At 35.5% G+C, this 27,613-nt stretch overlaps 1 protein-coding gene across 2 annotated transcripts in view; it reads left to right on the top strand.

The window, feature by feature from the left end:
• Positions 1–27,086, top strand: part of PLPPR4 (phospholipid phosphatase related 4) — a 44,786-nt gene extending 17,700 nt beyond the window's left edge. Inside the window, exons 2-7 of one of the 2 annotated variants that reach the window (XM_054454199.2) lie at positions 5,877–6,062; positions 14,692–14,821; positions 16,987–17,182; positions 18,864–18,921; positions 19,693–19,866; positions 23,188–27,086. In XM_054454199.2, coding sequence (XP_054310174.1) covers positions 5,877–6,062; positions 14,692–14,821; positions 16,987–17,182; positions 18,864–18,921; positions 19,693–19,866; positions 23,188–24,513 — 2,070 coding nt within the window. In that variant the 3' untranslated portion in view covers positions 24,514–27,086. The remainder of the gene's footprint in view (positions 1–5,876; positions 6,063–14,691; positions 14,822–16,986; positions 17,183–18,863; positions 18,922–19,692; positions 19,867–23,187) is intronic. The other variant, XM_054454210.2, reaches the window with a different exon arrangement.
• The last annotated feature ends 527 nt before the right edge of the window (positions 27,087–27,613 follow it).

Below are 27,613 nucleotides of genomic sequence, written 5' to 3'. Positions count from 1 at the left end.
GTTTTAATATTTTGAAAACAGAATCGTCTCTTCTTTCCATCCAAACTTCTCCCTATCCCAAGGAATGACACCACTGGCCTAATTCCTCAAACCCTATCTTTGAAATCAACCTTTATGGTTTTATCTTCTTCATTGACCAAGCCATAAACAAGGTTTGTCATCTGTATCTCCAAAACCATATCAACAATCTGCCAATTTCTTTGCATCTCCAGTACCAAACTGTAGTACATGCTGCCTCATCTCTCCTGGATTTCCGCCATTGCCATGCATCCAATAGAATGTAAGCTCTGTGAATGCGTGGAGTTTTCTCTGTTTGGTTTACTGCTACATTCCTTACACTTAGAGTAAGTACCCGACGCCTACTAGGCATTCAATAAATATTTGTTGAGTTTTGAACAGCCTTCTAAATTTTTACCCTATTCCTACTTTTGACCCACCATGATCATCCTCAATCTAACAGCCAGTGATCTTTGTAAAATACATTTCAAATCATATTACACCTCTGCTTGAACTCTCCAGAATGTTTCTGATCCTACTTTAAATAAAATTCTAACTTCCTCCTTGGACTTCAGGTCTCTGCAACGTCTGGTCCCAAATTTACCTCTCTGACTTCATTTTGTATCACTTCCTCCATTTGATTATGCTGTTTACCTGGTTTTCATATGGTTAGTTCTTTCTTGCACATTCAAGACTGATTAAATGGCACCTACTCAAATAGGTCTTCCTTGATCTAAAATAGGAATTCAGGCACTTAATTACACAGCCCTCTTCTTTATAGTATGTGTTCTTTCTGATATGTATATCTTTCTGATATATATATCTTTCTGATATATATTTAATATATAATATATATTATATGATATAATATATATAACATAAAATATATGAAATACATATTTTTTACCTGGCTTCCTCAACTAGAATGAAATATTCATGGGAACAAATATTTTGTTTTATCATAACTGTATTCCCAGGACCTAGAACGAGGCTTGGGGCTAGCAGGCTATCAAAGATATTTGTTGAATGAATAAATGGATGAGGCACCAATACCATACATATTAATTGGCCCTTTGTGACTATGGTTTCCACCAGTTCAAAAGGATCTTATAAGATTCTGAATTGACGATGGCTATGAGAAAAGCAAAGAATGGAACTGATCTGTATTGCCCTAGGCTCAGAGCAAAGTGAACTCTCCCCAATGAAAAGTAGTTTGTCCTTATTATAATCATGCTAAAAACAAGTAAGCTATCTGATCTAGATAAAATATCATGATAAATTGAATAAAATGTTTCACTAAAATGGATATATAATCTAGATTTGTCTTTTTAAAGTTGGCATCAGAAAAATCAATATTATCTAGCAAATGTGGTATTTTGAAACACCTTTCTTTTGTTTGTCCTGTTCTCTAAAACAGTTATAATTTTTCTTCTCAAAAAATGCTGTATTATTTTCACTCACAGGTTCCTTAGCAGATGGTAATTATAAGAATCAATCTTTTCCTTTTGAAAATAAACTGCTTTCCTAATCCTCAGGTAATTTCCCTCCTCTCTATTGCTGCATAAAAATAGCTTGGTTCGGCTAGGCACGGTGGCTCACGTCTATAATCCCAGCACTTTGGGAGGCCAAGGCAGGAGGATCACCAAGGTCAGGAGATCAAGACCATCCTGGCTAACATGGTGAAACCATGTCTCTACCAAAAATACAAAAAATTAGCCGGATGTGGTGGCACTCTCCTGTAGTCCCAGCTACTCGGGAGACTGAGGCAGGAGAATCGCTTGAACTCGGGAGGTGGAGGTTGTAGTGGGCCGAAATGGCACCCCTGCACTCCAGCTTGGGCGACAGAGCGAGACTCTGTCTCAGAAAACAAAAAAACAAAACAAAAAAATCTTGGTTCACACTTTTTTGGGGGCTGTATCATGACTAGAGAATAAAATTTGTAGTTCTTGGCTATGCAGACTTTTAAAAAATCTGTTTAAATCTCATTTTCAAAATCTCATTTTAAATGCAATCAAAACAAGTCTGTGTAATTTTATTATGTGCATATCAATTCTATATGTATGCTGAAACTGTCACATACCATCTGTTAAATTCCTTATACTCAAAAAAAAATCTGTTGTTGAGCATTTCAAAAGATAAAAAGGTAACTCTGAAGACAATTATGTTAGAAATAAACATTGTCATTTAATTCATTACACTGGGTAATAAACTACAGTGTGGGAACACCATGTATAAAATGATTTATTTCCAAAATATAATGAATATAATGAAGATTTTATACAAATAACTCTTTATTACAAACAAAATGATGTAAGGAACAGAGTAAATATGCTTTTTAAAAAAATAAGATAAATAAACATCAAAAAGAAAAAAAGGTTCTTTTTAGTAGAGATGGGGTTTCACCATGTTGGTCTGGCAGGTCTCGAACTCCTGACCTTGTGATCCGCCTCTCTCCCAAAGTGCTGGGATTACAGGCATGAGCCACTGCGTCCGGAGAAAAAAATATTATTATTAGGAAAACAAATGCAGGTTTTAAAACATGCTTCTATAGAAATACAGAAGATATTAATACATATATGGAAAATTATATAATTGGAAAAATGATATAATTGGAAAAATTGTCAGTTTCAGGAAGGCTACTGGCTGAAAAGACTAATGCATAATATTAATGACAAATTAATTCATATGTTAATGTAGCATATATGTCTATATAGAGATACATGCATATATATTTGGAAGTCACTATAATGTATATCAGCGGCAACATAGAAATCAGTATGATTAGGCCCCTGCCTTAAGGAGATTTTAGTTTGGGAAGCAAAGCAAAAGACTAAACCTAGTTTATAGCAGATAAAAAAGAGCAGTGGGTAAATATTTCCTAAAAAGAAGTACTAGGGGATTAAGACTGAAGAAATTACTCTCAAAAGGTATTATCAAGTAAAGCTTCATGAGAAAGGTGATGTTTAATGAATATATTATTGTTACTGGTGATAACAATAACAATAATACTTAATAATATTTATAAACTATTTATTCCAGATATTGTTGACTTTGGAACTAGAATTCATGGATTCAAAATCCACCTCTGTCACTTACGATAGGTAACTGCTTATCCACCTGCAAAATGAGGATACTGATAGCAATTATCTTATGTCACAATAGAAAGTTTTAGGTTAAATGAGTTTAAAATGTGTCAAATTAATTAAAATTTCTAAAACATAATATTGGCACGTAGTAAGCACTTTATGAAGTATTTGTTAAATTAATACTTAAATATATTTATATGGATTTAAGTGGAAATTTCAGTAATGTGCATGCACCATGAAATGCTGATTTATTGGTCAAGACTGAAAGCTGCTATTCATGCACCACAGGAGAGGGAAGTAGTGAGGCAAAATGATCAGATATTTGAAGTGATCGAATAATAACCGATAAGAAAAACTAAATGTTTTCGATATACTTTTTGTCCTCTGCAAAGCATCCATCTGAAAAACGGAAAGATAATGCAAGTTTACTCACTATGTATTTCTTTTTTTTCCAGTAAACCTAATTATTTCCTAACTACAAAAAAAAGACCTCTTGGGAATAGAAGACATAATGCTGTCTTCTAAAAATAAAAATTAAAAAACTGTTTTTTCAAACCAAACAGTCAGAAATCCTGGTTAGTTAATATTGTCTTTATCAAAAACATTTCCTGTTTGCTTAAATAAATATTATATCCTCCAAAGGAACAAAGCCTTAAACTAAGCAGTTCTTTGAGTGTTAGTTATGTAAGTCCACATTTTTGGGTTCTGGAAGGTCTGGCACTAGGTTAAGCATGTGTGATATTTTCTCTTTAGCTGAGAGCAGGTCTCTCACTAAGCTATTGCTCCTTGATGACCAAGTCTATCTCTTATTCACTATATTATATCTACCTACATTAGTGCCTGGCACATTCACACATGAATGAATAAACAATTAAACACAAAAACGGTACACAAAGCCTAGAAAGTATACTGTGCCTAGTTTAGGGAGACCAAATAGATGAGACCCAGTGAAGTCAGGATTTTCAGATAAACAATGAATAATTTTTAGTGTAAGTATCTCTCAAATATTGCATGGGGTATACTTACACTAAAAATTATTCATTGCTATCTGAAAATCTGATTTCACTGGGTGACTTGTATTTTTATTAGCTAACTCTGGTAACTCTAGTGTAGTTACTGTAATTAAATTAAGGTTTACACATTTATTCAATTATCTAGTTATCAACAAGTATTGATTGCTTCCTTAAATTATTAAATGATGTATTCCCTGCCTACCAAGTGCCAGGACTTATAAATAACACTGGCAGACTCTCACTTCATAGAGCACTTATTTCAGTGGGAGACTGGGAGAGATGAAAAATAAATAAGTGAAGTATTAAATTGGCAGGTAATTTCAGTTAATGATAAGTGTCATGAAAAAAATCAAGCAAGACGATAGAGAGTGAAGGTTGGATCAAGAGCTACCTTGGGTAGAGCGTGCAGAAAGGCATCATTAAATGATGTAAAGAAGCCAGTAGTACAAAGAGCCAGAAAAAGAGCACAAAAGGAAGAAGAAACAGCAAGCGCAAAGGACCCTGGGCAGAAATGAATTTGAATATTACAGGAAAAGAATGAAAACCAATTAGATTGCAGTGAGGGCTGAGGAGTGGTGCAGAGGGCTGAGGAGTGGTGAAAATGTGGTACAAGAAGGATCAAGAGCCAAAGCATGAAGCAACTTGCATTGCATGGGATGGCATTTGGATTTTATTCAAGTTGAGTGGGAACCACTAGACTGATGCGATCTGAAATACTTTGTTGTTGTTGTTTGTTTTTCTTTATTTCTTCTAAAATAAAAGGGATACATGTGCAGAATGTGCAGGTTTGTTACATAAGCATACGTGTGCCATAGTGGTTTGCTGCGCCTATTGACCTGTCTTCTAAGTTCCCTCCCCTCAGCCCTCAACCCCCAACATGCCCTGGTGTGTGTTGTTCCCCTCTCTGTGTCCATGTGTTCTCAATGTTAAACTCCCAGTTATGAATGAGAATTTGTGTTTGGTTTTCTGTTCTTGTGTTAGTTTGCTGAGAATGATGGCTTCCAGCTTCATCCATGTGCCTGTAAAGGACATGATCTCATTCCTCTTTATGGGTGCATAGTATTCCATGGTGTATATATACCACATTTTCTCTATCCAGTCTATCATTGATGGGCATTTGTGTTGGTTCCATGTCTTCACTATTGTAAACAGTGCTGCAATAAACGTGCATGCACATGTGTCTTTATACTAGAATTATTTCTATTCCTTTGGGTATATACCCAGTAATGGGATTGCTGGGTCAAATGGTATTTCTGGTTCTAGATCCTTGAGGAATCGCCATACTGTCTTCCACAATGGTTAAACTAATTTACATTCCCACCAACAGTGTAAAAGCGTTTCTATTTCTCCACAGCCTCACTAGCATCTATTTTTTCCTGACTTTTTAATAATCGCCATCCTGACTGGCATGAGGTGGTATCTCATTGTGGTTTTGATTTGCATTTCTCTGATTATCAGTAATGTTGACCCATCTGATCTGAAATATTTCTACAAGACCCTTTGGAATGCTATGTGGAAAATGAATGGGTATGGTGGGAAGGTAGGAGTGGAGGTGTAGCACCAATTAGAAGGTTGGGGTCAACATAGACACCTAACAGGCTGTGACTAAGGGGGGTGAATTGGAATCCATGTTGAAGGTAGAAGTAACAGAACTTATGAATGATTTTTAACTCTGGAATCGGAGAGGAATAGTGAGAGAAGGAGAGAAAGCCACTTGTTTTCTATGTATGCCCTGTATATCAGGTAGAATAAATTGATCTTCTTTGTCCTTCATTCTTAGTTGCCTATATTGGCATCATCGGTGGTTAGCCTCTATTTCCTCGAACTCACAGATGTCTTCAAACCTGTACACTCTGGATTTAGCTGCTATGACCGGAGTCTTAGCATGCCGTACATTGAACCAACCCAGGAGGCAATTCCATTCCTCATGTTGCTTAGCTTGGCTTTTGCTGGACCTGCAATTACGGTAAGAATTACCCCCAAAATTGTGTTTATCAATCCTGGAAAACTAAAAATCACCTCATTTGTATAAAAATGGGTTCAAAGCAAACAAAAGGTGAACTCTAAATCCTAAATCAAAGTCATGTCTTTGAGATATATTAACAGTATCATGTGGAAGTTAATAGCTTAACATTATTGGCATTAAAATTTAAACATTTTATGATTGGAGAAATGATTGATTCCTAGTGTTTATTTTTATAAATCATTATGAAAAGTTTTGTAACCTTATAATTCTCTTTGAATGGCTAATAGGACATTTCTGATATACTTCCTAATTAACTTACTTTACATGTGTTTATTTGGTATCTGAAACCTGAAAAACTGGGGGAGAAATTACGTAGTTAACAGACTTTCTTCCAAAAATGCATTTGCTATCACTCACAGTTTTATTTTTTACTAGATTATCACTGTTTATTGATTATGGGTACTGAGCATAAATAATTATAAAGATATAAAAACTCATTCCAGCCATGCATGCATGCACACATACACATACATACAGACATACTCAAATAATAAACTGTTTTACATTCAGAAAAGGCATTTGCATTTTAAAATATGTTCAGGAATTCAGAATAGCTAGAAGAGAATAATTTAAATGTTCCTAGCATAAAGAAAAGATAAATATATAAGATGATGAATACCCTAATTACTTTGATATGATCTTTACATGTTATATGAATGTATCAAATTATCAGCTATACCCTGAAAAGATGTACATCCATCATGTATCAATAAAAATCTAAAATAAATAATTAAATAAATAAAATACGTACATAAAGAAATGCTCTAATGTACTGGAACTGAATTCAAAAAATACTTGTTTTTAATGTGTTAATATACATTGTAAGTAACACACTTTTAGATAAATCTATTAATAAATAAGACTGGCCAATGCTTTTCACCACCTCTTTTGCCCCAAGAATACTACCTAAGAGGACAAGAAACACTTTTCAAGGGAAGTGATATTTACTTCTACAGTGAAAAACTCTTGTTTTGCTTTTAGCGTGTTCATGAATGTCAAAGGAAATGGCTATTAAATTAAAAGCTTTATTTGAAAGCTTCACATTCTAATGAATTGGCCTATTCAGGTTCAGTACAGCAGCAGTTTAAGAAGAGTCTCTGCATAGATGTTCTAAACTCTATACTTTTATGTAGCTATGGATTTTTTTAATTCCCCAATATTAAATAATTATAAAATGCTGTTTACAATTTAAATACATAGTGTATAAAATATTCTCAGAAGATAAAATTGAAACAATTTTCATAGAACTTTATCATATTTAAAAGGTCTCTAAACACTTTAAAAATTAATGAGTTATTCTATAGTGACTGTCAGATTGCTAGAACTATTAATAATGTACTTGGAAGAAGCTGAGACTCTGAGACTAATAAAACATTCTTGGAGTGCAATATTGCTCAGAATAACATTATTTTCCTATTATTTACTAAAGTTTTAACAAAAAATTCATATTATACAGTCATTTTACCAGGGCAGAAAAACAGAACTAAAGACAAAAGCCACATGATTATCTCAATAGATGCAGAAAAGGTTTTCAATAAAATTTGACATACCTTCATGTTAAAAACTCTCAAAAAACTAGGTATTGAGGGAACATACCTCAAAATAATAACAGCCATGTATGACAAACCCAAACATCATACTGAATGGGCAAAAGCTTGAAGCATTCCCCATTGAAAAACAGCAAAAGAAAAGGATGCACTCTCTCACCACTCCTATTCAACCTAGTATTAAATTCTGACCAGAGCAATCAGGCAAGAAAAAGAAATAAAGTGCATTCAAATAGGAATAGAAGTAAGACTATTGCTGACTAGTCACCAGATGGCATGATCCACTGTCTAGAAAACCCCACTGTCTCAGTCCAAAAGCTTCTTAAGCTAATAAGCAACTTCAGCAAAGTCTTAGGATACAAAACTACTGTGCAAAAATCACTAGCGATCCTATACCCCAACAACAGTTAAGCTGAGAGCCAAATCAAAAAAGAACTCCCATTCACAAATGCCACAGAAAGAATGAAATATCTAGGAATACAGCTAACAAGAGAAGTGAAAGAGCTCTGCAAGGAGAACTACAAACTACTGCTCAAATAAATCAGAGATGACACAAACAAATGGAAAAATATTCCATACTCATGGATAGAAAGAATCAATATCATAAAAATGGCCATACTGTCCAAAGCAATTTATATATTAAATGCTATTCCCATTGAACTACAAATGACATTCTTCATAGAACTGGAAAAATCTATTTCAAAATTCATGTGGAACCAAAAAAGAGCCCAAAGAGCCAAGGTAATCCTAAGCAAAAAGAACAAAGCTGGAGGCATCACATTACCCAAGTTCAAACTATACTACAGGGCTACAGTAACCAAAACAGCATGGTGCTGGTACAAGAACAGAGACACAGATCAACGGAACAGAATAGGAAACCCAGAAATAAGACTGCACGCCTACAACTATCTGATCTTTGACAATCCTGACAAAAACAAGCAATAGGGAAAGGATTCCCTATTCAATAAATGATGCTGGGATAACTGGCTAGCCATATGCAGAAAATTGAAACTGGACCCCTTCCTTACACCATATACAAAAATCATCTCCAGATGAATTAAAGACTTACATGCAAAACCCAACACCATAAAAACCCTGGAAGACAACTTAGGCAGTACCATTCAAGACATAGGCACGGGCAAAGATTTCATGATGAAGACATCAAAAGCAATTGCAACAAAAGCAAAAATTGAAAAATGGGATCTAATTAAACTAAAGAGCTTCTGAACATCAAAATAAACTTTCAACACAGTAAACAGACAACCTACAGAATGGGAGAAAATTTTTACAAATTATGCAACTAACAAAGGTCTAATATCTACCATTTGTAAGAAACTTAAACAAATTTACCAAAAAAAATCCAATTAAAAAGTGGGCAAAGGACATGAACAGACACTTCTCAAAAGAGGGCATACATGCAGCCAACCAGCATATGATAAAAAAGCTCAACATCACTGATCATTAGAGAAATGCAAATCAAAACGAAAATGACATACTATCTCACACCAGTCAAAATGGCTATTATTAAACAGTCAAAAAATATTAGGTGGTAGTGAGGTTGTGGAGAAAAAGGAACACTTATACACTGTTGTGGGTTCAACCATTGTGAAAGACAGTGTGGTGATTCCTCAAAGACCTAAAGTCAGAACTACCATTCAACCCACCAATCCCATTACTGGGTGTATATCCAAGGGAACAGAAATCATTCTATTATAAAGACACATGTACACGTATATTCATTGCAGCACTATTCACAATAGCAAAGACATGGAATCAACCTAAATGCCCATCAATTATAGACTGGATAAAGAAAATGTGGTACATATACACCATGGAATACTATGCAGCCATAAAAAAATGAAATCATGTCTTTTGCAGGGACATGGATGGAGCTGGAGGCCATTATCTTTAGCAAACTAACACAGGAACAGAAAACCAAACACCACGTGTCCTCATTCATAACTGGAAGTTGAACATTGAGACCACATAGGCACATAGACGGGAAAGACACATACTGGGGCCTACCTGAGGGTGGAGACTGGGAGGAGGAAGAGGATCAGAAAAAGTAATTAATGGATACGGGGTGTAATATCTGGGTGATGAAATAATCAGTACAACAAATCCCCATGACATGTGTTCACCTATATAACAAACCTGCACATCCTGCACATGTACCCCTGAACTTAAAATAAATGTTTAGATAGATAGAGCTTATAATATATATAAATTTTATATATATAGATGCTTTAAATGTGTCATACTGTCACACCAGAAAGCGCTTATCCTAAAAGTGCTCAAAATTATTATAATTGATATATTTGAATTTGAAATAAATTACTTAAAATACTACACAAATGATCATGCCTCTGTTATAAAAACTGTATTGATATTTAATCATTGAAACAATTTCCTTTGTATATATCTAGAAGTCTTTCTCCTCCAGGGTATTTTATCAAGTTGCTAGGAAAGCAAATTTAGTTGTGGCACTCCCTGCCAGCACTATTTATTTCATGTTGCTTCCTTTGCTGACACTGGTACATGACCTGGGGGCAATAACCTTGGTGTCATCACTGTGTGCCTGCTTGTGTTGACTCCTTCACATCCTATAATAAATTCTCAATATACAAGTTTGAGATGCTTTCTGAGAGATTTGGCATTAAAACTTTCTTTCTTGAGGCCTGAGAAAAAAAGGGAAAATACACCATGGCTCCCTTCCGCCAGGCTGACCTGGGAAGTCCAGTGCCAACTCCTTCCAGAAAGGTGCCACTCAATTCCTACATCTCCACAGAACTGCCATAGCTGCTGCATGCCTCTTCATGGAAGGAAAGGCAAACGAGGGGACTATTTACACTTCAGGATCCCTGATTTCCCTGTGTCACTTCAGGACACTCCAAGATGACAGCAATTCTTTCCTACCACACTGGTTTCATAGGTCTTAGGTAACCAACTGGATGGTGAAACAGATTTGACTTTGCTGACATCACTTTGTCACAGCTTTCTCTCCAAACATATACTATACTTCTAGATTTCACTCTAATTTCATTTTTTTTTCTTGGTTTTGAAGGCCTTCTCCCCAAACATACATTTTCTCAGCAGTGATCGTCCAGTGTCTGCAGTCATCTTGTTCTAGAACCATAATTCTATCTCGAATCTTCCTACATATACAGCTATGCTAACTCCTTTCCCTCTCTCTTCCTGAAAGTAAAAATAACAGGCTCTAATTTCTGACTTCAAGGATGCCAGTTACTTTTCTATCTGTAGGGTGGCATAAGCCTGTTCCAAAAATGCGGTCATGAGAAGGGGTAGGGAGGTAAGCAGAACTCTCCATTTGGGAATGAGTGTCCAAAAGGACTTGTGTGAGGAGAGCTGACACCCGCCACGTGGAGTTGGGGGAAGGCAAAGCAAAACAAAAGGCCTCACTTCAGCCAGATTCTCCAAAAGGACCTTCATATGAATAAAAAGATCGGCTGATTTCTATGCAGGAATTTAAATATGAATCATTCAGTATTTGCTTCCCAGACTTTTTTAATGCTTTGAGAGATGTTTAAAAATAACTTGTCTTCGTGATGTTATACATGAAAGTGGAAAAATGTATTTCATTTATGTGAAATGTATATTTTTATTTTTCTGAAATTGCCCTTAAATTGAAAAATTTCTTCCTTAATATTCAATTTTCATTTACTTTAGAGTGATAAAACAAACATTCTGTTTTAGGTTATTTGGAGATTATTTCTCAGAGAAAACAAGAAAGACTATTTGGGTTTATCATAAATCTTAATGAAGTCTATGTGAACAGAAAAAAAAGTGCGCTTTTTCTTCCTGGAAATACAATTTTATTACACATTGTTAAAGAATTAATACATCTAATTTTATAGAAGAATTCCATCAGAATTTAATTCTAGCTCCTGGGATAGCCTTAGCTTTAAGAGGCTACACAATCAATATGCAGAATATTAGACATGTTAGGGCTTCCAAAAAACATTCATTGAAAATTGAAACATTGAAGATACTATGATGAATACTATAATAATTTTTGTTGTTTTGTTTTACAAGAAAGACTTTTTGGATTGTGAGTCCTCCCTATGACGACTGTTCCATGGCCAGGGTCCTTATAGTACTAAGAAATATATTTCCTCTCAAAATCTCCCCTGAAGTAGTCATTATAATATCTCCTCCCAAAACCTGTCCACAACAACAACAAATTGCGTCCTTTTCAGGGTTAGGTACAGCACAAAACAGAGATTGTGAAAAGATACTTGTTGTAAACTGTTTTCTGTTTACAAATGCAACAGCAACAAATAATTTTCTTATCAGAACCTAAATTCTGACACCATACTGCAGTACAACATTGTGCCATTCAAATAAAACGAAAAAAAAAACAAAGGGAGAAATAAGCTGGGCATTTGGAAACGCACTGGGAAACATCTCCCTATACCCTGAGGAGACCTATCTTTATGCCAAATTGAATTATTTTGAAAACTAGTGAATGACATTAGCTGAGGTTAAGTGACAGAAGTGAGTGTGAGGAGAAAATTAATGTCCTGTTTAATGAGAGGGATGGTTTGGTGATGTCAGAATACTAACAAGAAACCTCTATCCATATTACATGGTCTAGACAAATAAGTGTTGATGCACTTTCTCTGCATATGAGTTTTGAACATATTCAAACAACTAAAATAAAACTCTTGGCTGGGCGCGATGGCTCATGCCTGTAATCCCAGCACTTTAGGAGGCAGAGGCAGGTGGATCACTTGAGGTCAGGAGTTTGAGACCAGCCTGGACAACGAGGTGAAACCCTGTCTCTACTAAAAATACAAAAATCAGCCAACCTTGGTGGCACGTGCCTGTATTCCCAGCTACTTGGGAGGCTGAGGCAGGAGAATGGCTTGAACCCAGGAGGCGGAGGTTGCAGTGAGCCAAGATCACACCATTGCACTCCAGCCTGGCCTGCAGAGCAAGACTCAGTCTCAAAAAAAAAAAAAAAAAAAAAAAAAAAAAAAAAAAACTCCTGAAATCTCAAGTTCTCAAGGTCATTTGAGATAATGACTATTGTATTGTATGACAAAACACACTTTTCTATACAGATAAATTCTTATGTAATTCAACACTCATGGACAAGATGTGAATCATTACAAATATAATTATAAAGAGGAAAACAAAATTATTCACAGAATTTTTATTGAAGAAGTGAAGGTGAAATTAATCTCTTTTAGCTGAATACAATACATTTCAAGAATAAGTGGTTAATTTTCTGGAAATGATGAATTTGAGGTAGCAGTTATATTATTCTGTGTAATTGTTGTACTATGTTGTATCTGTCTACACAGAGTATAGAACCTATTGAATTTCCATGTCTAACTTGAAGTGCTAATGTAGGAATATATTTTTCAAAAAGTATAAATGGTTAACTCAGCATCCAATGGTTTGAAATGAATTACTTTTGATTATTTCTATAATGATTTATCTTAAAAGAGTTTATTATGCCACATGATTTTCACACATATGGTTATGGGTAGAGTTCTACTATGATAATTACTCTTTAAATTTTTAATACAAAGTAAGATTCTTTATAATTAGACATGTACCATATTCCTTACAGAAGTAAATATAGCAATTTAAGCATTCAAAGCAGAAGGCCATAGGCTGTCATTAGATTTTTTTAAAAAACTATAATTTTGAACACTTCATAAAATAAATTTTAAGCTAGTAATAACAACTGAGGGGTTTTCCATGGAAAACCTGTTTCTGTCCAAATCAGGGTTATAATATTTACAGTGACATGATTATTTGTATTTAAGAGACTGTTAGTATCTCATTTAAGAGACTGTTTGTATCTCATTAATTGTACTTTCCTCAGCTCCACACATTTATAGCAAATCAATATTTAATTTCACAGCAATCTTTTAGGCACAATTATCTCAAATATTTGAAAGACTTTTTCATGAATAAAATGGATAATTTTAAATCTTGCTTCTGTTGTACAGAATAATTGACAACCCAAAGGCCTAAGGTAGTTAGCAAATGTGAGTCCCACAGTAAAAGCCAAAAATGCAAATCTCACCTTGCCAGGCACTGTGCTAGACAGTGAAGGTGAAAGGTAAATAAGACATGGTTCTTCCCTCAGAGGGCCCTAGTCTAGTGAGAGACAGCCAAATGAACAATTTCATAAAGCTATGCTAGAGGGAAGGATAAGATGCTAAGGGAGCCACATAGACGGAGATGTGATTCAATTTAGGGTACAGTAAGAGGTTTCAAAGAAAACTTACTGAAGGAAATCATGCCTAACATATTGAGTTTCTTCATTTATCTCACAGGTACTAAAATCCTGCAGCAAAGTGCCCTGTTCCTTATCTTAAGAGAGTCCTCTTGATACTACTGTATGACATTGTGAACACATTGTCTAAATGTCTATATCTAGGAAATACTACCCTGCTGACCTAGATTCTCTTGTAATCTGCATTCTCTGATAAGATAGCCACTAGCCACCTGTGGCCACTTCATTTTATATTTAAGTGTATTTAATTTTTAAATAATTAATACAATGGCATAAGATTAAAAATTCAGCTACTCATTTGCGGTAGCTATATTTCAAGTGATAAATACCCACATATGGGTAGTGGCTGCTGTATTGGACAGTGCAAAGTATAGTTCCATCATTGCAGAAATATTTATGGGACAGCTACGCTGTAGAAAGCACCTTTCTACACTCACATGCTTTCCATGGATTGATCCTTCTGCTCAATCCCAAATTGATTTATGGATCTAATCTGCTGGTAAAATGTTCCAGTACATGAGAGTCCAGAAGACCCTACAAAATCTCATTAGAGTGGCCTGATTACTTACTTCTCACTTCTTGATCAAATTCTCAGAAGAAATTGCTGTGCCTCTAAAGCTTTTAAGAAAATTTGCATCTTTACTTTATTGAATTGGTATGTTAAAAAGTGATATATAATTCCTTTATACCTGTTGGCTTAATAGGTATTCCAAAATGCCTCTTCCTGAATACCCTTCTATCTTTGCAGATTATGGTAGGAGAAGGAATTCTCTACTGTTGCCTCTCCAAAAGAAGAAATGGGGTCGGTCTAGAGCCCAACATTAATGCTGGAGGCTGCAACTTCAATTCCTTCCTCAGACGAGCCGTCAGATTCGTTGGTGGGTGTGGGGAACCACAAAAAAAAGAAATGTTTTTTTTTCAAATTGAAATGTTATATTTAATTATAGATATTAAGTCTCTCACACTATAATTTAGATGTATAATTTCAGTACATGATGAGTTTTACATTTTGCAAGAAACTGTTAAAACACCAAAATTTGGGTTTTGTATCTGAAATGTGCTATTTACGGTTGTAGCCCTTGTTTTGAGAGCTAATATGCCATGTGTTTCAACTTATTTTTGCCTTAGCTCTGGTTGAAGTATGAATTTATTTTAAAATGGTTTCACTGGATCTGTGTTCAGTCTTTCAAAATGGAGAACAAACAGCAGCAGGCCAGAATGAATAGACAACTCTTCAAAAATTACTTTAGCCACATTAATGATTCCATTTCAATTGTCCTGCAGTGTTTTCATGCAGAAGTTACCACACTTTGAAATGTCACCATTGAGTACTGCATCGTGACCCTTTTTTCTTCGTTGTAGCCCCTAATGTTACCTTTCATCTTTTATGAGACCTATAGAAAATCTATAGACCTGGCTATCAGCATCTGAATCAAACCAGTTTTCAAACCTTCATCTCTTCTGCTTAGCATTGGACCATCTTAATGTTGTTCCTGTCATAGATCTTTTATTTTTTTAATATAGTTGAATAGTCACCCACAATACATCACACCAACCCGAATGTTTTCTATTCATTCCCAATAAGTCAGCATAAAGTTATTTTTACCTGTAACATGTAAGCTTAAAATAATTGACGGCTTTGCTTAATCCCTAGTAGATAATTATACACAAATTTCTTTCCCACAAGAGGAAAAATCAAGTCTAACTCATGCCCCAGACTCTGCTCCACTAAGCATTTTCTTACCATCACATTGAGATGATAAGAAAACAATAGGCAGCTTAACAGCATCACAAACTCAGGCAAGGAAATAAAACTCCAGGACATATAGCTGATCACAGAGAAAATACTCCCTAATGTAACAAAATGCTCTGGACAAAGGGCCACATACCCTCTCTCGACTGGAAGGATGATCCATTCTACTCTAGAGAACAATATTCCAGAGCCTGCATCAGCAAGAGGCCTAGAAAGTCCATTATCCAAAGGAAAAAGTAAGTCTTTGCATGCTTCTAGGAATTAGAATGTAGAAATAAAGTTTCTGTGTCATGAATCCCAGGTGTGTGGGTGGAGAAGCAATTGGAGGAATGGTGGTTAGGTGACAGTAAGCAGTGAAGAAAAATGCAAAACAGGGTAATGTGCAAGCCAGCACTCTTGGTCTGGAGGCGGTGACTGAAGAATTACCCTGGTCCTCTCATAATGATTTCTATGAACAACTCATGAATCAGAATGCAAGCTGTCAAGTCAGAATGAATCTAGGGTGACAAGAAAACCTAGAGTGAGAAAGTTCCAGATCATGCGCCTGTGAGCAGAGAGCTGGACTCCCAAAGATAAGGCCAAGCAAACAACTTCAAGCAGGCATGGAGTTTGCATGTACAAGTGCAAGGATTTTTTTATTTCATGGTTTAAGACTGGTCCTAGGAGACACAGAAAAAAGAATTTGGACCAAGAGATGTAAGAACGTCATGTCCAAATTCCAAACACACACATAGGCTCCCCATATTCATGTACCTAGGATACGATTGTCATTTCCACATTAGGGCCTGTCTGACTTCTTCTCTGTTTTAATTAGCATTCCTAGTATGATCACAGCTTGAAGAGAATTAGAATGGATTCTGTAGGGTGTGATAACTGTGGCTAGTGTTACAGACCATCAGGGAGAAATAACCCTGGCAACTTAAAAACGCTAAGCAAATTAAAACTACTTTAAATTTTTCTTCATTCCACACATGTCATCACTCTCAAATCATATCTTAGCATGCTCCAAGTGTCTGACAAGTGACTTACAGTTAATGTTAAGAATTGGCCCTTTATCACCAAATTAACAAAAGTGCCTAAAGTTACTACTTTGGAGATACTCGTTGCCTTTATTTTGGCCTTAAGTATCTGTTCAGAAGTTTAGGAATTTTCTATACTGTCTTCTTGAAATTAACTTAGAGAAAATGAACACAATAGATTTTAAGATCTTAATTCATTAATGTTTAATGAATATGTTTGATGCTGACACAATCACCAACTTGGTAACAATTTCTTTCATTCTGCTTATAGGTGTTCATGTATTTGGATTATGCTCTACAGCTCTCATTACAGATATCATACAGCTGTCCACAGGATATCAAGCACCTTACTTTCTGACTGTGTGCAAACCAAATTATACCTCTCTGAATGTATCTTGCAAAGAAAATTCCTACATTGTGGAAGATATTTGCTCAGGATCTGACCTCACAGTTATCAACAGTGGCAGGTTAGAAATAGATCTAAAAACACTCTGCATCATTGTTTTCATTATTCAATTGCTGCTTGGAGTATCACTTTAAGCATGCCTTTTTCAGTCATAATAATTTTGTTTTTATTTTTCTTTTCAATTCAATGATCTCTTCAATTACTCAACCATAGAAAATCATTGGGGGCTTACTCCAAATTCTTCTCTATGTCTCCAAATTTCAGCCTCACATTTTTGCCTCTAGTCCCTATTTCACCAAACTCCACCATGTTTTGTGATCAATCCTATACTCATTATGGTTTTAGGTTACTATAAATGGTTTATTTCAGAATATTTACAGTCAGTCATGGCTGGAAGTCAATATAACTCTTGTACTGGTTTAAAGACTAAACACATATGAAAGTTATATCTCCATTATATGTTCTATAAAAAAATAATGTGAATTTTCCTTTTTGTAAAGTTTGAGAAGGGGGTAACATCTAGAATTGCATATGTTTTCTTTGAATCAGATCTAACTCGTGCCCCAGACTCTGTGCCATAAGTTCATTCATTCTTTGAATGAACCCAGGTGTGCATAGCTTCTGGCCTTACATGTCAGTGTATAAAGGAAACTCAAGAAAATACCAATGCATTACATTTTTTAATAAATAAAGCAAAAATAAGCTTACATGACAAGAGATAGTAGTTTAGAGGCTCAAAAGAAATAAATTGCAGAGGGATAAGGGCCAATCAGTTATTGAAAGAATTGAATTTTCCATTCAATAAGTTCCCAAATATTGACTAAAGAGTCAAAAATAAGTTAATAGGTACACCTGAATAATTAAAGCCTGATGTTATGTGATTATACACATTAAGGTTCTCATGTATCATTCAATAATTTTGGACCTACAGCCAAGACTTATGTCCTCTATTTTCTTCTCAGTCCTATTACATTAATTTATCTCTATTGAATGGGGATCTTCTTTATCATGGTATCAAATAATTAGGAAGGCACTAATTTAAGTGAATTTTATTTTTTCTAATTTTTTAAGTCATTGAAACAAATCTCTATTCTTCTTTTGCCTGCCCTTTTCAGAGTCTCTTCACTATCTTTACCTGCTCTTTAAACTGTTTAAATAAGATGATCTATGATTCTTGAGATGAAATTATTGTAAAGTGTACTACATTTTGTTAATTTTGTAGAGAAACATTTTGTTAAAATTAGACTTTTCTTATGCTTTCTAGAGTATTAACAAAACACATTTAGATCCAATGCCATGAGAAAATAACTTCATTTTTTAAAATTTTTATGTAAATAAAACAATGTGTTTAGGAGCATAGAAAAAGTTTGAAGCTTTAAACCCCTAGGTTTTATGAGCTGTTACTTAAAACTGGTATAATTCTTACACCAAAGAACAATGATGTTTTCCAATCCATTTGTACTTTCAACCATCCTTCTAGTGAGGTAATGAAGTGGCCCCTTGCCAAGCTAGCAGTTTTTTATACTGGAAAGTACATCACTACTATTTGTTAATATTAATGGTGATTAGCAGTATTTATTTTATCACTAAGGTCTTTCACCAGAAAGCTGAGCAGAAAGTAAAATTATTGTTTATTGCCTTGTGACTTTTAAGTTGAACAATTTACCACTCAGTGTCTTTGAGATGATTGCTAGCAGTGTATCTGAACTACAAGGCATAATTTGACTATCTTCTTTTGGCAGAAAGTCCTTCCCTTCTCAACATGCAACTCTTGCTGCCTTTGCAGCTGTGTATGTTTCAGTAAGTAACTGGTTCTTTTTTGTTAAGTCGTGTTCTACAGAAAATCTGAGGAATGAATGTTGTCTCCAGGTGACTAATTAGATGATATAGTCGTGTAATAACAGAATGGCAAATTTAGCACTGCAGCCTTTCAATACAATGGCATCCAAAGCAGAAATCAAACAGTACTATAAAAAATAGTACAGTAAAAGAATTTTTCTACACAGTTATAATAGTATTTATTTATTCTGGTATCCCTTTAATATTATACTCATAGAAGGATATTGTGAATTATAGGAATGTTACAAAACTTGAAAGAATCACAATAAGTACCCACAAAGACATACAATGTGCACACATACACACACACACACACACACATGCTACTTTAGTATTTCTGTAACAATAAGTTTTAGGTCAGTGTAAATTTAGAAATGTTGCACAATGAATAGTCATTTTATCTAATTTGTACAATAGTCCGTGAAGTCTTTCATGAGAAAAATGAGCGAAATTATATGACAAGTAACATGGAGACTAAACAGTTAAATGGATAATTCTACTGTTTTGGTATTTCTCCAACTTTCATGTAATTAAATGAGAGATCTGTTATTTATGTGATAAATTTCATCATGCATATCCCTTCTTGGCAGGCACAGAACATAGCCATAGGAAGAGGGGGTGAAACAGTAAAACTGAAGTCAATTGTATCAGACTTTTAACTTTTTATTTGATTATAATTTACTAATAAAATGGCCTTTCTAACACACTTAACCCACTTCTTCCATTTTTAAGATGTACTTCAATTCCACTTTAACGGATTCCTCTAAGCTTCTGAAACCTCTCTTGGTCTTCACATTTATCATCTGTGGAATAATCTGCGGGCTAACACGGATAACTCAGTATAAGAACCACCCAGTTGATGTCTATTGTGGCTTTTTAATAGGAGGAGGAATTGCACTGTACTTGGTAAATAATTTACTATTATCTTATAAACCAAAGTTTAAAATGGAAAACATGCATAGAATATTTTTCACTATAATAGCTTCCTTGCGATATATTTTATATTCATGAGAAAATCTCTGGCCGCATCTCCATTCTATGCCAAAACACATATCCCACTTTCAGCAAAATCATTTATTGAACTCTTACTATGAGCCAGAAATTGTAATTTTAGAAAGATTTTTGAATTTTGTCTTTATGCCAACCAAACAGGAGGTGGGCAGGGACTACTATTAATAGTATAATTATAATGCTACAGATGAGGAAAGTGATTATTGCCGAAAGTAAGGTTAGTGAAAGCAAAAATTTAGTTAAAGGTTATATAACTTGCCCAACACCACAAATTTAGCACCTGAATGTAACTGTGATCCAACTAATACTGACTTCTTTAACACTACTCTTTTTTCAAGCCTGGTCTCCCTCTAAGGGAAATATCCTCAGCATAAGGAAACTGAGATTGTCCATTTCATTTTGTCATGCATGCATGCATTCATGCATTTTACATTTATTCAATATCTATTCTGTGCCAGGGATTATACTGAACATCGTAACACTGAGAAATGAGATGTATTCTTTAGAAGTTTACAATGTAAAGACTAACATAAATATAAATGGTTACAACATGTTAAACGATATAACAGGGTATGAACAAAGTATTTTGGGAATAGCAAACTGCCTGAGGAAGTTAGAAAAGATGTCACAAAAGTGATGTGTGTGTGTGTTGTTGTTGTTTTTAATGGGAGTTCCATGGGGTAAAGAAAGAAGGGAGGGCATTCAAGAAGAAGAAACTACATATGCAAAGAGACAGGCATCTGAAAGAGCAAGTGGACGTGGAAGGTGGGGGAACAGGAGGAATGAGACATAATGGCCAGGTTTCCAGCATGGAACACCGGACAGATGATGACTTCATTAGCAGACCAGGTAAATGACAGATGAAGCAGATTTGTGGGGGTAAAGGGAGTTGAGGGGATCAATTGAATCAATAAGCAGTTGAGTAGTTGCTTCTGGAGTTCAAAAGAGCAATCAGTACTGGAGAAGGATATTTAATGGAAGTACCATTGTAGTTACTACGGGTATATAAAATTGCCAGGTCATAAAAATAAAAGGTAGCCAGGGAATACCAATAAACAAGTGACATGCAGAGGAAAAGGCAATAATGAAAGAAACGGAGAAGAGCTGACAGAAATAAAAATAAATTATCTGTAGCTACAGTTCTCAATCATGTGGTCTTAGTGCCCTTGGAAATGTATTACAAGAAAATGATTACCGAAATACAGGTAAAGTACTGAAGTGTGCTATAATTTTATATATAAAAGTTTTTTTATTTTCATAAACTGGCACAGTCAAGATTGTCACTTTAAAAGTTATTCTTACTCGCATGCGTTCTTCACTGAAGGAGAAAGGGATCAAATTAAAGTTGGTGTGCCAGGAATTGTGCATAAGCCTGGGTTGCCCATGGGAGTGTTAGTTGGCAATGTGCATTGCAGAAGAAATAAAGGAGACTGGAAATGCCACTCTCTAGTTTATGTATTGATTTTTGCATGTGTGTCATTTCATGACGTCCTGGAATTAGCATGGGATTTATAGCCCAAAAGATTTGGTTATTAATCCAAATTTTCTTCCACTTAGCCAAGTTACACAGCTTCTCAGAAGCCTGTTTCTTCACCTACAAAATAAAGATACTAACTCTCTGTCCCATGTCATAACAAGAATTAAACAACTACAGTCATGTGTCACATAATGATATTTTGGTCAACCATGGACCCCATGTATAATACCATGGTGATCCCATAAGAATAGAGTACTGAATTTTTTCTATATGTTTTCTATATTTAGATACGCAAGTGCTTAACATTGTGTTACAATTCCCTAGAGTATTCAGTATAGTAACGCACTGTAGGATTTTGTAGCCTAGGAGCAATAGGCTATACCATAGAGCCTAAGTGTATGGGAGGCTATACCATCTAGATTTGTGTAAGTGAACTTTATGATGTTCACACAATGACAAAATCACCTGTCAATGCATTTCTTAGAATATATCCCTGTCATTAAGTGACACATGGCTGTACTTGTATGGAGAGCTTATAGTTTAGTGGAGGATTTTCCCCAACTTACAAATTTAAGTACAATTATTAATAGAACATGAGGTAGGGATTGCTCATTCTGGTGAGAGCATAGACAGATATTTAGAAGAAGGTTTCAACCAGGAATTAAAATACTTGAAGAGGCAGGAGCTTGACTTTATTTCATTTCTGTCTGCACTCTTGCCCTAAAATTGGAAAAATTTCAGTTCTAAGCCAATGCTTTGTTCATTGTTAAGCATTCTATAAAATGTTAAATCAATATTTTTTTGTTTTGAACTTGAATAGTAGACAGTGGTTACCTCCTTTTGAAATTAGCACACAAACAGGTGTCTGCTGCTTGATTTTTTTATCTCTAATACCAAGTATCTCAAAAACTGAAAGTCCGGCAGGGATTAGATCTTCTATGTGCCAAAAGGGTAATGATTTTGAGTCTGAACTTTAGCCTTTTTCCAAATTTTTGCTTCCCAAATCTAAAACAAACAAAAAAAGATCCACTGTGTATGAAGACAAAATTAAATAAAATCTGGCTCAAATTTAGTGCAATGGTACTAAATTGATCAAATAGTATTTCCCAATTTATGACCAAGCTTAAATCAGGAAAGAATCTAGGTGCCCCAATCTGGCGATGGTTTTTGCCCTCTCTTCCAAGAGCACCCTGTACAATGCTGAACACGCAAGGCTGTACTCAGCGTGAGTAGTAATAATATATGTCTCTGACCTTCTTTCAAAACATCATTTTTTATAAATGAGTTATTGTTCTATATTTTGTACACTTCTTCTACTTTCCATCATATGATTGAAAATGGAAGGTAAAATAAATCATTTAAGCCATTTGAGATGTCACTCAACAAGAAGTTCCTAAATCCAGAAAAATGAATTGCTTTGAAAAGCAGAAAAAAATGTCCTTACTTCTCTCTTGTCTGCTTTTTCTTCTGAAAATATACACAGGATAAGATTGACAAAAACATCCAGTAGGATGGAGAAAAGAATGGGGTTCACATTGCTAAGCAATTCATGCAGTGATTTATGATATAACTTACAAAGCATTTCCCTGCAAAAATATAGTTTTCATGTTTCATTATTTGTACTAGTCAATGGTGTATAGGAAGCATATACCTATGTATGTACTTCACTGGGTACTCTAAGGAAACCCTAGTGACTGTCTTCTAGTGCATGATATTTATTGCTTTCTCTCAAACACTAGGGCTTGTATGCTGTGGGGAATTTCCTGCCCAGTGATGAGAGTATGTTTCAGCACAGAGACACCCTCAGGTCTCTGACAGACCTCAATCAAGATCCCAACCGAGTTTTATCTGCTAAAAATGGTAGCAGCAGTGATGGAATTGCTCATACAGAAGGCATCCTCAACCGAAACCACAGAGATGCTAGCTCTTTGACAAATCTCAAAAGAGCAAATGCTGATGTGGAAATCATTACTCCACGGAGCCCCATGGGGAAGGAGAACATGGTTACCTTCAGCAATACCTTGCCTCGAGCCAATACCCCATCTGTAGAAGACCCTGTCAGAAGAAATGCGAGCATTCACGCCTCTATGGATTCCGCTCGATCAAAGCAGCTCCTCACCCAGTGGAAGAATAAGAATGAAAGTCGAAAGTTGTCCTTGCAAGTTATAGAGCCTGAGCCTGGACAGTCACCACCCAGATCCATAGAAATGAGGTCAAGCTCAGAGCCATCGAGGGTAGGGGTGAATGGAGACCACCATGGTCCTGGCAATCAGTACCTCAAAATCCAGCCTGGCGCTGTCCCCGGATGTAACAACAGCATGCCTGGAGGGCCAAGAGTGTCCATTCAGTCCCGCCCAGGGTCCTCACAGTTGGTGCACATCCCTGAGGAGACTCAGGAAAACATAAGCACCTCCCCCAAAAGCAGCTCTGCTCGGGCCAAGTGGTTAAAAGCTGCTGAGAAGACTGTGGCCTGTAACAGAAGCAACAGCCAGCCCCGAATCATGCAAGTCATAGCCATGTCCAAGCAGCAGGGTGTCCTCCAAAGCAGCCCCAAGAACACTGAAGGCAGCACGGTCTCCTGCACTGGCTCCATCCGCTATAAAACCTTGACAGACCATGAGCCCAGTGGGATAGTGAGGGTTGAGGCTCACCCAGAGAACAACAGGCCCATCATACAGATCCCGTCCACTGAAGGTGAAGGCAGTGGCTCCTGGAAGTGGAAAGCTCCTGAAAAGGGCAGCCTTCGCCAAACTTACGAGCTCAACGATCTCAACAGGGACTCAGAAAGCTGTGAGTCTCTGAAAGACAGCTTTGGTTCCGGAGATCGCAAGAGAAGCAACATTGATAGCAATGAGCATCACCACCACGGAATTACCACCATCCGCGTCACCCCAGTAGAGGGCAGCGAAATTGGCTCAGAGACGCTGTCCATTTCTTCTTCCCGCGACTCCACCCTGCGGAGAAAGGGCAACATCATTCTAATCCCTGAAAGAAGCAACAGCCCCGAAAACACTAGAAATATCTTCTACAAAGGAACCTCCCCCACACGGGCTTATAAGGATTGAGCGATGTCCATTCCATCATTTGGGCTACTCCCAAAAGACCATATGTTGATTCTACCTGTGTTCTGTTCCAGCGAATTGGGAAGTCTCACCAAGCTAGATTGTCTACCATCAACCCAGAACTCTGTAACTTTTCAGAACTGCTATACTCAAACTTGTAGATCTCACATCAAGGAGAGGGAAAAGCACAATGCAAGAACCTAACTAACGTGATGATGTGAAGAGTTTTCTTAAGACCTGTCGTCAAACTTAAAAGGTTTTGCAGAGGGCAGTATCAAAAGAAAGTGGTTTTCTTCAAATGTATACTACTTTACTTCCTGAATGTGCCAACTTTGGGGATTTTTCTTTATAGTGAGCTGTGGGAACCCAGAACACACACATTTTCCCTACAGCAGAGGCCATGCAGTATTATATATTCATTTTGCAGAATCTGCACCTACAGCTCAATACGGGTGGTGCTGATTATTATAGTACATATACCATGTAAACTCTCAAACTCTATTTAGCTGTGAAATAGTGGTGTGCAATTCCTTGTTAAAGAAATGCTACTTTATTAAGAAGATGCTGGCTGCTTTGTGTTAGAATAGGACACCCCGCAGCTTCTCTGTAGTGGCTCTGTCACAGTCAAAAAATGAAAAGGTTTTTGTGCATTTCTTCAAAATTCTGCTTTCTTCAACATCAAAAATTGTGTAGGAATATTTTCAGTGAAAGGGAATAACTAGTACTTTTCTGCATAGTTTTTCTGCTGCTTACTTTTTATTTAAGTATAGGTACTGCTAATGAATCCGTTTTCTTAGTGAGTAAATTTGCATAATTTTATAAATATATTATTTTAGAGAATCTTTTGAAATTGTTGTGATCATATTTTGCTTTCTATGGCTTCTCCTTAACTTATTGATTAATTTTTTGATGTTATAGATATGTTCTCCTATTTTAAAAGCAAAAATAACAATTGACATTCCTTGAGCAAAATATACTGCTGTGAATTTGCAAATAAGAAATCTGAGCCAAAACTTGACATTGTGGGTTACATTGCCAGAAATGTTGGTCAAGTTTGCCCTTAGATGTCTACAACTAGCTGGCATAGGTTGCCATCTTAACAAGTAATCTAAAAGTCCCATTTGGTTCTACATTATTAACTTTTTTTTTCTATATCCTGATGACCAGTAAATTAGAGCCACACTGGTTAAGTTTGACTCTTGTCTCTAAAACATTTTTGTTAATTGGACACCAAGAGGAAGAATCTGAAAAAAAATGCATGTTGGTAAGTCAAAGTAACTCACGGTATAAATTAAGAATGACTTTCTTCAAAATATCTGAATAGGTGCAGTTTTAGTTTAACATGCAAACAACCATTGTTGCTACCTATCCTGAATCAAGCCTTGAGCCTAAATCAAAGCAAACCAATACCATTGATAAGAAGAAGATAAAAACAAAATATTTTGGAGTGTTTTCCAACTTAAAGTATGAAGACATACTCAGTTCTTGGAACTTAGTATTAAACCTTTTTTACGCCATTTCATAAGAATTCTGATATATACTTGATGATTGCCAAGGGGATGAAAGGAAACAACAAAGATGGTTGATCTGATCTTAGCTCACTTTCCAATAACAGAAGGAGTTGTTTACAGATGAATAGTATCACATCATTATCAATTTCCACATGAAAAAGGCGGAGCTTTCTAGAAAAACCAACCTCTAAGGCATTAGGAATTTAGCTGAAAACAGCAGAATTGAAAACTCTGGCAATAAAACATGGACTCAACCATATCCCTTCTGGCAATTTCCTTCTCAGAGAGGGGAGTGGGAATAAAATGTTGCCTTCCCCACTTCTCACCACCACCGCCATCATGACGCTCATACTGGCTTTTGCCAGTTTGTAGAGGGAAAGGTGGGCTGGTTTTAGTACTCTGAAGGACAAAAACAAACAAAAACCCCTGCTGCAGCATTTCAGGTGCAGTATGATATTTCCTAATCTTTCCTATTTCTTAACAAAAGATTTTAAAGTACTTCTGTAGTCATTGAAGTTTTTTTTTCTTTACATAAATATTGATACATTCTTTTTCTACTCAAAGTGCCAAAGGCTACAGTTTTTAATGACTTAACAAATTGTACCACATTGTTAAGGACATACAATGATAGACACTAGAACTCAGACCTCTGCATGTATATTTGATAACATGTCTTTTGTAAAAAAAAAATTACAAAAAAATTTGTTTACATTCCACTGGTACCTTAATTTAAAATAAATCAGACTAAAAGGTGGTATCTCTTCTTAGTGTTCTATTTATCTTATTTGCTAATGGGAGCACTTCTTCCTTTGTTAGGCTGTGCTTTACTGATAAAACCAAGTATTGAATAAAGAGAGTTAATTATCTTTTTAAAGTAAATAAAATTATGAAAATATATATAGTATATATAAAGTATCGTGTTTAAAAAAATGTTATGCAATGTTTTCCAAACTGATAAAGTTTGTAAAGTGCTATAAATGTATTTTGTTAAGTACAGATAAAAGCTATTGTGTGAGTATATTGTGCTAAAATCATAGAAATAAAGATTAGATTTCTTCATCAAAATTGGAATAGTTTGGTTTTTACTTCAGAGTCTGAATAGATAATAGCTTAGCTTATAGGAAAATAACAGGAAATAAGAAAAATCAGAATTGATTAAATTCACAATTGTTTAGGAATGGGTTACAACTAAGAAAGAAAAGTTTCTCAATCTATGACATGTTTTCTTATTGTTTAGAATTTTCTTTTACACTTATTAAAGGAGCTCTTTTATACTTTACACATATTTTTGCATATCAATGTTACAGTGTATGAAAAAGAAAATATGAAGGACTTGACTAAGAGTAGTTGATGTACTTATTTTCCCAAACAGTAGCGTCCTTTATGTCATCATGGCCATTGGCGTTGCAGCTTTTCTTAAAAGAATGCTTCAACATTAACTCCACGATATTCTTTCAAGCCATTAAGACTCATCATATGAATTTTACTGCTGATGATTTGTACATCTCACTGGAAGGTATTAGCACAAGTTTTTAGACCACAACCAGAACTTAGGATTTACTCAAATGGTCCTAAGGAGTTTGTTGAATGAT

The sequence above is a fragment of the Pongo pygmaeus genome, chromosome 1 (genome assembly GCF_028885625.2).
Source record: "Pongo pygmaeus isolate AG05252 chromosome 1, NHGRI_mPonPyg2-v2.0_pri, whole genome shotgun sequence".
Lineage (NCBI taxonomy): Eukaryota > Metazoa > Chordata > Mammalia > Primates > Hominidae > Pongo > Pongo pygmaeus.
Note: the sequence above shows the minus strand (reverse complement) of the source record. Positions and strands in the feature narration are given on the sequence as shown.